The sequence below is a fragment of the Myotis myotis genome, unplaced genomic scaffold, assembly GCF_014108235.1.
Source record: "Myotis myotis isolate mMyoMyo1 unplaced genomic scaffold, mMyoMyo1.p scaffold_m19_p_5, whole genome shotgun sequence".
Lineage (NCBI taxonomy): Eukaryota > Metazoa > Chordata > Mammalia > Chiroptera > Vespertilionidae > Myotis > Myotis myotis.
In genome coordinates, this window is record NW_023416357.1 from 68,578,480 (window position 1) to 68,593,785 (window position 15,306).

The 15,306-nt window shown below is 37.5% G+C and overlaps 1 protein-coding gene and 1 pseudogene across 2 annotated transcripts in view; one reads left to right on the forward strand and one right to left on the reverse strand.

Moving 5' to 3' along the window:
- Positions 1-284: 284 nt before the first annotated feature.
- Positions 285-700, forward strand: LOC118656517 (annotated as a pseudogene).
- Positions 701-2,229: 1,529 nt separating this feature from the next.
- The window catches only part of FEM1C (fem-1 homolog C), a 40,436-nt gene continuing 27,359 nt past the window's right edge, over positions 2,230-15,306 (reverse strand). For both annotated transcript variants that reach the window (XM_036308030.1, XM_036308031.1), the window contains exon 3: positions 2,230-6,821. In XM_036308030.1, coding sequence (XP_036163923.1) covers positions 5,512-6,821 — 1,310 coding nt within the window. In that variant the 3' untranslated portion in view covers positions 2,230-5,511. The remainder of the gene's footprint in view (positions 6,822-15,306) is intronic.

Below are 15,306 nucleotides of genomic sequence, written 5' to 3' on the forward strand. Positions count from 1 at the left end.
AGATTGGTGGTTTTCTTTTTGCTTATTTTCCAAAGTCTTAGTAATTATCATTTGACAGTGCCTGGTCCTGCAGGAATTCAATATTATTGACTGAATACTCAACTAGCATTACTTTTACTATTAAAGAATCGAGGTGGGGATAGTGACCCAGAACCCAGACCCAGATACCTGTAAAGGAGTGGGGCCCAGTAAGGGGTATGTGAGGGGCTGGGGGTGGGGGGAGGGGGAGAGTGGGTTCCTGGGCAAGAGGCTCCAGCAGGAGCTGATACTCCTCATGATAATTCTCTGGCGACAAGAGAATTTCTGCCTTCCCTGACTTGGTCCTTTTCAAATGCGCGGACCATCCACAGAGCAGCCAGAACAGTCAGTAAAGATCTGAAGCCTCTCCAGGGAGTTCACCAATGGCTACAGTTACAGAGCCTACCTACTGTCACAGTGCCATCACAGCCCACTCACCACCACCACGTGGACACCTGTCACTTCTGCCTGGACATCCTGGAGGACAAATGGTCAGCCCATCCTGCTCTCCATGCAGGGCCTGCTGAGAACCCAACACCAATAGCCCTTTGAACACACATGCTGCTAAGTTCTGGAAACACCCACAACCTTTGAGAACCTGCAAGGAAACTACTCAGAGCAGGTCTCCCTCCAAGAGCTGCTGTTTTTTCTCCTGATGGTCTCTTCTTTGATTGCTGTGTAGGACGTTGTATGAAGCTGCAGTGTCATTTTCGTTTTCTGGTTTTTTAAATGTCTCCAGTTGAGCCCTTGTAATGAGTAGATTAAATATTTTGACTTAAGAAATCAAGGTGGCTGCTAAATTCTAGGACTAAATATTACCACAAATAAAGTTTTATAATGTACAAAGATATTCAATTGTAAGTGCCAATCCTAGGATCAATTAATACTGGTTAACTATTATGTAAACCAGCCAAAGTTATATTTGGTCTTTCAGAAAAGGAAAAAAGGAAATAAATAAGGCTCAAATATGTCTTTAAAGTAGATCTCACTTTACAAGAGATTGTTTACTGGAAAGTTTTAGAAATATTTTTTCTAGAATAGACTGGATCTTTTTTCCCATTTTTATTTTTGGCAATAATGTCAAATAATTTAAACCACTTCACTTCTTGATTTACAGCAAAGTATACAGTGGTTAATAAGCACCTAAATTGTTTTAGTTTAACTACTACTCTTTAAATCCTTCTTTAATGTGAATGTTTTAAATGTATTCCTTTTGTAAGTATAAATTTTCAATTTTTTAAGGCAGAGAACCATAGTTTAATTTTTATATCAAATATTAGGAAAATAAATTATACATCTGAGATAATTATATAAAGTTGAGTTCATTTTACTAGAGATCTTATTTAAAAGTCTTTACAATAAACAAAATGTAAGGTAGCATAGCACCAAGGAACCAATTATTTCACAATTCCCATAACCCCAAGTTATTCAAGAAAGAACCTGCAGATAGTACAGAGATGGGAGAAAGGATTAAAAAAATATTTTAAAAGGAGTATCTTGAGGACATAAGACTTTTCTTTGTTCAAATCCTTAAAAATATAACATCCTTACCCTATAAATTTCAATTTTCTTTTAAATATTGGTGGTGGTGTTCAGGGACAACCACAGAACCAAGGGTATAGAAAACTATGGTTTAAAAGGGTCCTGTCAAAAGGATGGCAAAGCATGTACTTGTTATGGATGTGGCAGGTTAATGATTCAAAAGGGGAAAGCCTATTCTATTGAATATTTGTCTATGCATGAGAGAGTACAAATTACAGCCAGTGCATTTTCTAGACCTATTAAATCTTTTTGTATTAGGAAGATTACATATAAGGAAAAGACAATGAGCACTTAGGTTTTATGATTTAAAAGTGATGGAAATAAATTTCTAAAACTTACCTTCATAGTAATATATTTATGACATGCTTCTGATACCTAATACCAAAGCAGTTTAAAAACAAAGAGTTAAAAGCAATCCCTCTCCCATGAATTTGACAACAAGTCTCCCCATCTTTAGTTTCTATGGTCTTCACTGAAAAAAAACACAAAAAAAAAAACAAAAACAAAACACAAACCTGTACCTAAGTCATCTTTTTTACATAGAAATATCAATAATAAATGCTGTCTTAAGTTCTAACCATAAATTGTTTTTTGAAGCAAGAGTCTGCTATCAAAAAGCATTACGATAACATCAATCAAGTATTAAGAGTTAATAAAAATACACTTGTATTTGGTGCAAATTTAATTTTATTAGACCTTACAATGAATGTTGTGGCATATCATTTTCCATTGTGTGACAATTTATTGGCTGGCACCTGAATACAGTACTTCTTCTGAAAAATACACAATGGGAATGGACAAAAGGGAGAGAAACTAGTTGTTTAATGACATATAACGGGAAGGGGGGAGATGATGACCAATTAATTTTAGTTTCCTTAGTATCTAACTCTAAAATGGTTAAAGTTCCAAGCAATAATGCTGTTAGAGTGCACAAGAATGATTATTCTCTCATTCAGCCCCCACAATTCTGAGAAATTAATTTACAAGGATTATTATACCTGTAAAATTCAACCTAGGTTTCTGCTGGGCAATATGATTTTAAAGAACTAATTTTTCAAATATAGCCTAACAATTTTCCCAAGTCACAGTAGATGGGGGGGGTCTCTAAAATATTATACATTAGGTAGTCACTTTACAAGTGAGCAATTACTTAACTTCAAAATCATACTGGGCACCAAATTATCTGTTGCTGATTTGGGTTTATGTGGCTGTCATATTTATGGATAAGAAAATGATGATCTTTTAAATCTATAATCCACTTGTCTTTATAAAGTGGACTAGTATCAAATCTGAGTAGAGTGACCATTTCTTTTACAGAAATGATCACTAGTGGAACATCTAAAATTCAGCAGGCCTTAACGGGGCATTTTTATAGAAATGTAATAAAAACTTACATATTAACTCCAGCCAATATCACCATGCTACAATGTAGTTTGGATGGACTCAAATGACAATTAGCTCATTAAGTATTAAATTATTCACTTGTGGTTTAAAAAAAACCCCACAAAATCTTTATCTTATTCAGTCTCACAACAATTTTGAGAATACTTTCTGACAAAGGCCTAAACAGTGTCTCAGGTCACATTACCAACCTCCTCTAAAAATCATGGACAATTTTTAGCTATTAAACTAACTGATTTTTCAAGCACTCCTAATGGCATTTGGGGAAATGGCAAACAGAGTAGAATTGCATCTTAAGTGAAATAAGGCATTTGAAGTTATCAAGATTGATGAACAGTTCTAAGTTATCTAAATTTAGTGGTGGAAAAATGCTAAGTAAAGAAATCCTTAATTTATACTAGGGTTGTACAATTCAAGTTCACCTGTACAACAGTGTGAGATGTGCCTTATTATAAGAGCATGTAGGCCCTTCTACCCACTCCCAAAAAAGGAGGAAATATTAAATCACTTAAAAATCCAATTGCTCATCTTTTACCCAAAAATTAATGCGATCAACTAGTGTAGATTTATTCTACTGGCAACAGTTTCTTTAAAAAAAAAAAAAATAGCTCAGGCATATATAATTCTTGTATCACAGGTTAGAGTCAATTATTTCAAAATATTGATGTCTGATATTTCTAGAATACTTGTCTAAATCACAAATTATTCTTAATATATGTGGCAGTTCAAATATGTCATCAAATTTGCCCATGGTAAGATATTAAAATCTCTTCATCAAAAGATTAGAGAGGAACCATTTAAATCCAATTCACCTCTTTTAATGGTGAAATTAAATTTACAACCTAGTAAAATAAGGATATCTTTTAAAAAATTAAACCTCAATTATCTAACCACAAAGTCTAATGCTGTTTTATTTATTTACTATTCTTCATTACAAGTATTTTATTGAGTAAAGATGAAATAAACCTAATGTGACTGTTTGCAATGATGACTCCTTAAATACTAGTACATCAACCCTCAGAATAAAATGACAGAAAAATCCCAGTGATCCAGCTCACTAAACTCACAGGTAAACCGAGTTTTTCTCAAACCAATAAGGAGTTTTTATTTATAACAATTTCATTAAGACATTTGCAGGGCAAATATGCCATCATAAATTTTATTCTGAAAAACAATAAAGTGCTGAATAATTACCTGAATCTTTTTAGTATGTTTCATTTATCTTAAGTTAAAAGAGCCCTTTCTGTGGCATTAGTAAAGCTGTTTAAAAAACACTGAGGGGGGAAAAAAAGTAAAGAAAAACTAACTTTCAGTAAGGGAAAAGCACTGCAACCTTTTGTGTTTAACTATGGTGACAAATAATTGAGACCAAAATAATTCATGCAAGTTATCTTTAAAGGTATACTTAAGCTTGAAGAAAGAAAGAACACTGTTACTGACCTTTGATACAATGGCAGTCAATTGCATACTAAAATATCTTAATTATCCTAGATGTCTAGATTTGGCTTGGCAAGCATCATGCCATTGACATGCTTTAGCTCTTTTTGTAACTAAAAATGATTTGCAGTTCAATTACTGAATATTTCAATGTGACTCATTAAGCTGTGTGATAAATTTTAGTTTAAATTGAAGCTTCTCTATACCTAATCACTTCATCAGCACAAGCAGGACAATGCTGGCACAGCATGAAAGGTGGGTCACTTTAAAAAGATTCCTCCTTTTACTGCATGATATATTAAGATGACAGACCTAAATTTCAACTGGGTTAATGAGTTAGATTTGTTTCCCAAATTTAGCACATAATAACTTCAGTGGATTAGAGAAAGAAATCTCAGATGTGGAAGAAAAAAAAGCTTGAGCTCAGGTAGTAACCAATAGCTCTAAAAATTGCCATGCTACAAGAGTACTTTCATAAAATGGACTTTGTAACAAACTCAACAAACTCAACAGTGTTTTGAGTTGAAGTTGATCAACTGCTGCATAGAAAATATGCTAATATACAACAGTCAAGTTTAAGCCGGTGCGTAGAGAAGATAAAGCACTTATGGTAACTGCATATGGTAACGAGTCCATAAAGTTTGTACATAAAGTTTATGGGTCCATAAGGGGATGGGGAAATGATAAGTAGAAATGGTTAGAAAAAATATAAAGTGAAAATGGGAGAAGCTTGGAAAAAAGCAGAAAAGAAAGACCTTCAATTGTATAAAATTCACAAACCAGAAGGGTATAAAGATACCACTGAAGAATGGTTAACTCTGCCCCAAACACCCAACAGCAAACAAAACTAGAATGAATAAGCCTTTGGCAGACAATTTTAGAAATTTGAATTATGACATTACATTTTTCAATAATTCACAAACAATATATTATATGGTATATTTATAGTAAATACTGGGAAACCAATCCTGTAAATTTGATGCTTATAATGTTTTAGCCAATGAGAGCACGATGATATCAAGCTAAATGAATGCTGGTGTTATCACAACAGTGCTCATTTATGAAACAACTGTTAATAATTCGTGCTTTAACAGTGCTAAAATAGTCAAATTATCATCTGTGAAGTGAAACAAAGGTCTCTAGCTTTTCTGGGATATGCCCCTTATAATATATTCTATGATTCACTATGACACGAGCAGCAAGACACTGCAATGTGGTATGATTTATGGGCTGGATCAAATTTTTAGCTATTTCTTTCTCGTCCAACAAGTCACTAGCAGTTTGTTTGTGCAAGTTTGTGGCATCAAAATGTGCACCTGATTTGATAAGGAGATTCATGATGTCTGGATGGTTGTTCAGAGCAGCAATATGTAGGGGACTGTTGTCATCGGAGTCTCTGACGTTCACATCAGCACCACATTCTATCAGTATGGCAGTAACTTGCAGAGATGGAAATTTGCAAACAGGATACCGCCCTACACATGTAGTATTCTTGTCCACAGCCAGATGAAGAGGGCTGAAGTTATTCTTTCCCCTTGGATGCAGCTTAAGAAATCTGTATATAGTCTGCTTTTTGAAGTAGTCCTGTTCTAGAGTACAAGGAACTTTTTCTAACAAGCAAATTAAGTGCAAAATGATGGAAAGAGCCTTATTTAACTGTAAGGGGTCAGCTGGACACTGAGTCTGTTTGATAGCTCGCTCTATTTCAAGGACACTTTTGCACAATATTCCCATAAGATCATCAAATGTAACAGTGGTACCCAGCAGGCCTTTAGCCCTATCCTGTAACATAAAAGAAAACAGTTCTGCAAAAGATAATAAGCTGCTGGCGGTCATTGGGCTTAACGGGTCCAAATTGTTCTGTTGCATATCCAAAGCATACTTCCATAGGTTGATGCATCGTTTGAAATTTCCAGAGTCTGCATAGACAGCGCCTCTATACCTAATATAGTAAGAGGTATCAGGATGAGAAGGACCAAGAATACGTTCTCTAATTAATAGTGCCTGCATTCTCATCTCATCAGGATCAGCAATAAGACCTTCTAGCTCTTCTGAACTGTTTACCTCCTTGGCATAATCATAAGCCATTATTAGTGTCTGAGGTACTGGTTTGCTAATTATATTAGTCCTATCACTGTACCTCATGTTCATTGCCTTTTTCCAGTATTTTAAAGCCCCAAGTAGATCTCTTTTTTTGTCTACAAATGTAGCTCCCAGAAGCTCTAAAGCATTGATCCGCTCTGTTTTGCTAGTCTGTGCATGGTGAGTCAGAAAATCCACAATATTTGTGTGACCAGTCACACTTGCTGAGAGAAGGGGAGTCATTCCATAACCATCCTTTTCCATCTTGGCACAATACATTAGAAGCATCTTCATGATGTCCAAACTTCCAGATTCTGCACAATCATGCAATGCAGTATTACCTTAAGGGGAGGAAAAAAAAGAGATAAAATATCTTGAGGGACCAGGATCCAGTGTAATAAATGCATATACTTAAGAACCTACAGAATAACAGGCAGCTCCAACCTACCCTTAATAGGACAGATTTTAATTTGATTACAAATAAATAAACTGATACCGAGCATCTAAAACTAGTGTCTGACACACAACAAGGATTAAAAAAATACTTGTTAAATTTGTTGAATAAATGAAATGAAATGACCAAATTAGGCATGAAAAGATATCCAAGAATGAAATTCAAAATTAATCCATGGCCTCTTGATATTTTTAAATAATGTTTCCAGGTGCATATCTATAACTAAAACCTAATGAAATGAAAATAACCAGCTATTCACAGTTTTGCTGATAGTCACTTAATTTCCTGGGTCAGCTTTCATATTTGGAAATAAGAAATCTAGTCCATAATAGCTAAGATTCTCCAATTTGATTCTAATAGTAGTCAGAAATTATTTCTGGTTGTCAAGAGAACTGTTTAATCAAAATTCTTAGTAGCAAAGTACTTTCCTCAAAAAGCTCCCATAGAAAAACAAGTCCACTGAAATCTGAAAAATATGTGGGTGGTTCAATATGAACTTTAAAAGGAGACATCTGAAGTGTCTTTTCATAATAGATTATTTCCCACTATAATTTAATTTTTAAACAGTCTTTTTAGATGTACTAAATGTTCTAACACTGTCTTGTTCTTCCCACATATGGATTAAAACTGACAACAGCCGAAACCGGTTTGGCTCAGTGGATAGAGCGTTGGCCTGCAGACTGAAAGGTCCCAGGTTCGATTCTGGTCAAGGGCATGTACCTGGGTTGCGGGCATATCCCCAGTAGGAGATGTGCAGGAGGCAGCTGATTGATGTTTCTCTCTCATCGATGTTTCTAACTATCTCTCTCCCTTCCTCTCTGTAAAAAAAATCAATAAAATATATTTTAAAAAAATAAAACTGACAACAGGCACTGGCACATTAGTAAAAACATGTATAAAACATATTAAGACATTATAACCACCGAACTGTTTAGCTACGTAAGTTTAATAATAAACATTTTACTAATTATCAAAACAAAAATTATTACAGAGGCCTTTGATATTCACATACAATGTTTACAGAAAATTTCAACAATTAGTCATTTTAGGCATGTGTACAGAAAAGCTTATAACACAGTCGGCTGAAGACAGCTATCCTAAGAAAGGCCTGCCTGCAAAGCCATTGGCTGGAATCTGACAACCATCTGGGAAACAGTTCAAAGACATACATAAAACTTTTCCTAAATGATAAAGGTGGCTCACCGTATGCAGTTTATGCTGAACACCTGCATTCCTTCTGAGAGTTTAGAATTTTGGGTATGTGCTCAGGAAAGGGTGCCTACATGACCAGCAGCACCTAATAAAAATCTTGGGCTCTGAGTCTCTAATGGGATTTCCTAGGCAGAAACATTGCACACATTCATTTGTGTTGTTAGGGGAAGATTGTGACCTTTGTGACCTCTCATGAGAAGAAGAGAGCATAAAAAACCCTACATACAGATTTCTCTAGACCCCACCTGTGCCTTTCTCATTATGATCTATCTGCATCTCCTTATTACATCACTGTAATAAGTCTTAGCTGTGAGTACAATTATATGCTAACTCACCTCCAAACATGGAGGTGGCCCTGGGGACCCTGGACAAAGCATGTATACTAAGAAAATGGTTTAAACCTATAACTAAAATTCCCAAACAGTAACGATAATAATAGACTAGGACTTTATCTCTCCACAAGTTTAGTCTTCAATAGTATCTACAGGGACTAATTATTTGGATATGTTTATTCTGATCCAGGATTTCAGTGGTCTACAATGGAATGGTGTCTGATAGAATGTTTAGCAATATGTATGGTAACCAAGCACTGAAAGAGTACAGAACTTCAAACTACTGATGTTAATTTGCTGAAAATAATTTCAATTAAACATGACTACTACACAAAGTATATTTTTTAAACTCTTGAATTAGGAATTCCTAATATTCTTATTTTTCTCTAAGAAATGAAAATGTAAACGAAATATAAATTCAGGGGTGGTCAAAAGTAGGTTTGCAGGTGTTTATATGCAAATACAATAATTAATAATAATACAAGAATAAACTCTGTATTTTGTGTACTCACAATTATACTTCTGCCTGCCCCATAAAAGAGAAGACTTAGATGGCATTCTCTATTCACTAACAAAATCAAGAATAATTGGAGAACCAAGATGGCGGCATAGGTTAACGCCGGAGTTTGCTGCCTTGAACAACTACTTCAAAAGTGAAACTAAAAAATGGAACAGACATCACCCAGAACCACAGGAACGCTGGCTGAGTGGAAGTCCTACAACTAGGAGGAAAGAGAAACGCATCCGGACACTCAGAGGAGGCGCAGTGCTGAAGTCAAATTCTGAGGTGCGGAGTGCGCGGAGCGGGCTGGCGGCGGAGGGCGCGGTTGGCGTTTTCAATTGGGAGGGAGTCGCAGACTCTGAGCTCCAGATCCGGGCGAGTCTTTAGGGACCCAGACTCAAACGGGAGAAGCGGGACTGTCTGGCTTCGGTCAGAGCGAGTGCAGCTTTCTCTCCGAGGTTTGCAGCGGGTGCTGGGACTCAGAGAGGCAGAGCCCCTGGGGACAGGACTGAGAGCCGCCATAACTGCTCTCTCCGGCCCACCCTGTTGATCCTGTGTGACCCGCCCCGCCCAAGCCCTGCACAGAGGCGTTTGCCGGATAGCCTCAGGCAAAGGCTAGATTAGCACCTCCCTAGAGGACAGAAGTTCTCTCACTGCAGACACAGCTGATTCTCATAGCCACTTGGCCTGGAGGTCAAACCCTCCCTGGTATTAGCTACAACAATCAAGGTTTAACTATAAGACTGCGCACAAAGACCACTAGGGGGTGCACCAAGGAAGCATAACAAAATGCGGAGACAAAGAAACAGGACAAAATTGTCAATGGAAGATATAGAGTTCAGAACCACACTTTTAAGGTCTCTCAAGAACTGTTTAGAAGCCGCCGATAAACTTAATGAGATCTACAAGAAAACTAATGAGACCCTCGATGTTATGACGGGGAACCAACTAGAAATTAAGCATACACGGACTGAAATAATGAATGTTATACAGACTCCCGACAGCAGACCAGAGGAGCGCAAGAATCAAGTCAATGATTTGAAATGCGAGGAAGCAAAAAACACCCAACCGGAAAAGCAAAATGAAAAAAGAATCCAAAAATGCGAGGATAGTATAAGGAGCCTCTGGGACAGCTTCAAGCATACCAACATCAGAATTATAGGGGTGCCAGAAGATGAGAGAGAGCAATATATTGAAAACCTATTTGAAGAAATAATGACAGAAAACTTCCCCCACCTGGTGAAAGAAATGGACTTACAGGTCCAAGAAGCGCGGAGAACCCCAAACAAAAGGAATCCAAAGAGGACCACACCAAGACACATCATAATTAAAATGCCAAGAGCAAAAGATAAAGAGAGAATCTTAAAAACAGCAAGAGAAAGAAACTCAGTTACCTACAAGGGAATACCCATACAACTGTCAGCTGATTTCTCAACAGAAACTTTGCAGGCCAGAAGGGAATGGCAAGAAATATTCAAAGTGATGAATACCAAGAACCTACAACCGAGATTACTTTATCCAGCAAAGCTATCATTCAGAACTGAAGGTCAGATAAAGAGCTTCACAGATAAGGAAAAGCTAAAGGAGTTCATCACCACCAAACCAGGATTATATGAAATGCTGAAAGGTATCCTTTAAGAAGAGGAAGAAGAAGAAAAAGGTAAAGATACAAATTATGAACAACAAATATGCATCTATCAACAAGTGAATCTAAGAATCAAGTGAATAAATAATCTGATGAACAGAATGAACTGGTGATTATAATAGTATCAGGGACATAGAAAGGGAATGGACTGACCATTCTTGGGGAGGAAAGGGGTGTGGGAGATGCGGGAAGAGACTGGACAAAAATCGTGCACCTATGGATGAAGACAGTGGATGGGGAGTGAGGGTGGAGGGTGGGGTGGGAACTGGGGGGAGGGGAGTTATGGGGGGGGGGAAGAGGAACAAATGTAATAATCTGAACAATAAAGATTTAGTTAAAAAAAAAAAGAAAAAGAATAATTATACAGCAAAAGCCAGTTTTGTTTGAGTTGATGTATTGGGAAAATACAGAATATACATATTTTGAATGCCCCATATATAGAAAAAAAATGTTAGTTTTAAAAAGAAGAATAAGGAAGACTTTCACATTTAGAATTGGCAGAGGTAATATGATCACCTTCCCACTAAGAACTAAAAAAACTGAAAAAATGTATTTTTAAAAATCTATTTGACTTCATTTAAGAGCTAACAAGGGAACAACATCCAGGAAAGTAAAGAAAATAAGAAAAGTAAAGCCTACAATTTAGGGAAGCTTCCCTCAATGGCTGCTACCAATTCTGGAGAGACAGGTGAAAAACTGAGTAGAGCTTTTGACAACCATACAGAGCTAGAGAAGAAGTTGGAGTCCAGAGCCCACTGAAAAGGGAACTTTGAGCCTGGCTAGTGTGGCTCAGTGGTTGAACATCAAACTATGACCAGGAGATCATGGTTCAATTCTCAATCAGGGCACATGTCTGGGTTGTGGGCTCTATCCCCAGTGGGGGGCATGCAGGAGGCAGCTGATCAATGATTCTCTCTCATCAGTGATGTTTCTAAATCTCTCTCCCTCTCTCTAAAATCAATTAAAACATTAAAAGAAAAAGAAGGGAATTTCAAAATCCCCCTACACTTTGGGTTATAGCTCTGAAGGTCTATACTATAGAAGTTAAGGTGAATTGCAAACATCATAGGAACTACAATCCAATTTTAATCACCTCAATATTAAAGTAATCCAGGACTGCTCATATACATAATAAAAAACCAAAAAGCAAATACAAATACTATTTAGAAGAAGATATTATCATACTAAGGCTCAAATTCTTTTTTATACAAGAGGCCCGGTGCATGAATTTGTGTACCAGTGGGGTCCCTTGGCCTGGCCTGTGGGATTGAGCCGAAACTGGCTCTCCAACATCCCCCAGGGGAGTCCCGGATTGCAAGAAGGCGCAGGCAAGTTTGACGGACCCCATTGGTGCACAATCAGAGTGGGGAGAGACCCGGGAGGTTGGCCAGCCCAGGAGGGACCGAGGGAGGGCTCCAGGGCGTGTCCGGCCCATCTCGCTCAGTCCCGATTGGCTGGATTCCAGCAGCAGGCTAACCTACCGGTCTGAGTGTCTGCCCCTGGTGGTCAGTGCATGTCATAGCGAGCGGTTGAGCGGCCTTAGCATATCATTAGCATTACACTTTGATTGGTTGAATGGCCCACAGGTGAACCAGACACTTAGCATATTAGGCTTTTTTTATATAGGATTCTTCAACATAACGTTTTTAGTTTCCAATCAAAAATAATGGACAGAAGGAAAAAAAAGGAACCATAACAGACAAACCAAGAGAACTGAGCTAATAGAAAAGTCCAACAGAAGATCAAGATAATACACTTATCAAACACAGATTTTATTTTATTTTTTCAAACACAGATTTTAAAAAGAATATGCTTAGCATATTCAGAAAAATTAAAAAACAATTTTGAGAATGAGACAGGAAATTGGAAACTACAAAAGAAAAAACCAAATGTGCATTCTAGAACTGAAAAACTCGGTGGGTGGCTTTAAAAGCAGCCTACATACTGCTGAACAGAGAACTAGTGAACGAGAAAATAAAAGAAGCATGGAGGTGAAGGGATGGCAAAGCAGGAGACTATAAGAGAAAGAGGGAATGTTGTGGGAAGAGTTACATACTTAAAACCAGAATTCTAGTGAAAGAAAACTGGCCCAAAGCAATACCTAAAAAGTTAAAGTCTGAAAATTTTCTGAAGCTGATCAGAGATTAAAGTATAAATTTAATAAGTTTTAAAAACACCAAGATACATTTTTTAAAAAATCACTCTGGCCCTAGCTGGTTTGGCTCAATGGATAGAGCGTCGGCCTGAGGACTGAAGGGTCCCAGGTTCAATTCCCACCAAGGGCACATGCCTGGATTGTGGGCTCGATCCCCAGTAGGGGGTGTGCAGGAGGCAGCCAATCAATGATTCTCTCTCATCATTGATGTTTCTATCTCTTTCTCCCTCTCCCTCCTGTCTAAAATCAATAAGACATATTTCTTTTTAAAAATCACTCTGAAGCACACTAGTGCAAAAGCTGAAAACAAATGACAAAGAGAAGAATCTTAAAATCAGAGAATAGGTGGAAATGACCTGCAAAAGAGCAACAGTTAAACTGACAGGAAAGTTTTCATCAGGATAAACAGAAGTCAGGAATCAACAGAATATCTTAAAAGCAATAAAGAAAAATAACTGCCAACTTAGAATTCTATACCCATATCAAAAATATGAACTAGATAGGAAGATGGCTGCCGACGGGAAGGCAGACTGCAAGATAGTGTGAGAGGGAGAACAAAAAGAGAGTGTGTGGATGTACGGGGAGTGTATATTTGTGGGTGAGGGACAGCTATACTCCAAGGGACTGTTGGGGACTGCCAGACCAGGCTCCCCTGACTGGGCAGCCTCCACTGCTGCTGAAATTTCTCCTGGAGCGACCAGCTCTGCTGCAGAGACCATGCCATCTTGAAGGGGAGAGTGGCTGTTATCAGAAGTCTATACAGCCCGGGCCTCTACAACCACAACACCCAGCAATCAGCTGTGAACCCAGGAACACTGGCTCTCTAGCAGTGTGATACGCAGACTTGGATGAGCTCTGCACCTTCTCATGGAAAGGTCAGATTTCGCCTAGGGAAAGGTGAGGTCTGCGATCCAGGCCTGAGAGAGAAATTCGCGAATAGGATCTAGAGGTTCAGGAAGTCTGCACCCCACAAAATCTGCAGCCGTTGGGGCTAGCATGATCCATGAATGTGGAAGGGGATCCGCAGGGCTGCTGGCAGAAGTGAACTGTAAAAATCAACCCATAGCTGGACTGGGCGCAAAAAGGTAGACTGAAATTTTTACCAGTGTGCCGGCTGCTTAGTGCCAGGGAAAAAAGCATGCAGTGCCAAGGGTAAAAGTTGCAAGTTCGTGCACTTACTCTGGCTCTTTTTTTCTGTTTAAATCCTTGCTTTTGATTACTAAGCCCAGTACATAGGATCACCCAATTGGGGACACTCTAAGAGACTACAGGGGAAAGTTGTTTCTGTGGAACCTGAGGATCAGAGTGGGGAGAATCAGCTCTGGGGCAGTCCATTCTCCCAAACCAGTATTAAGTGTGACAGGGAAAACAAAAGCTAAATATTGGCTAGAGAGGACTTATAGCCACAGAGGTCAATTCAGAAACACTGCCACCCAGGGGTGGAATCGCAAATTGACCCTTGTGTAAATACAAATAAAGGAATCTAAGAAACAAAGAAATACTGCCTGCTTGAAAATCAGGACTGTGACTTACAATACAGAGGAGCAGTGGAACACAGGGAACTTCAATACTGTCCTGACTACCTACAGGAAACAGGTGTGACAAACAGAACAGTAGAGAAAGTAAATGACTTTCACTACTGCACATTTTCATTTTTTCATGTTTTACCTAAAAAACTAATTGTTTTTCTTTTTTCTCACTTGATTTTTACCTTTTTAATTATTATATTTTTATTTTTAATCAGTATTATTACTACTACTATTTTACCTTTATTTTTAAAAAAGTATTTTATTTTCTCTTTATTTTATTGAGGGATTAGTGTTCTACATTCTATTTTCATTTTTCCTTTAACATCATTTTACTCTATCTCAACTTTACCTTTATGCCAACACGCTCTTCTTCATTTTTCCCATTTTATTGTTCTGTTTCTCTTACCCTATTCCTGCTTTAGATTTTACCTATTCCTTCTTTTTACCCCGTTAAAAATTCATCCTACTTATATATCTAATTTCCGATCCCCTGCTCTAAGTCCATACACACCTCTCTCTCCTCTTTCTTTACTACCCAATTTTTTTTTCTTTTTTCTCTTCTCTTTTTTTGTTTGTTTGTTTGTTTTTGCTGTTCTTGTTATTATTCTTGTTTTGTTTTGTGGGGTTTTTTTTGTTATAAGTTTTTGTGTTTTATTTTGTTTTGATTTGCTTTCTTTCTCTCTGTCCTATTGTTGTTTGCTTGATTGTTGATTAGATTGGGGGTTTTTTGTGCTTATTTGTGAGACTTTCTCTTTTTTTTTGTTTTTGTTTCTGTTTATTTTTTGCTTCTGTTTTTCCTCTCCTCGCTTGTTATTAGTTGTTGTTTGTAGTTTCATTCATCTCTGGGCTTTTGTTGTTTTTGGGATTAGTGGTTGTTCTATTGGAGAACTCTCCCCATATAGTTTTTCCCCACTTCTTTTTTTACTCTCTTTCTTTTCCCTCCTACTTTTTTCCCCTTTTCTCAATATCATTTTTGCACTCCTTTCTTTCTTTCTTT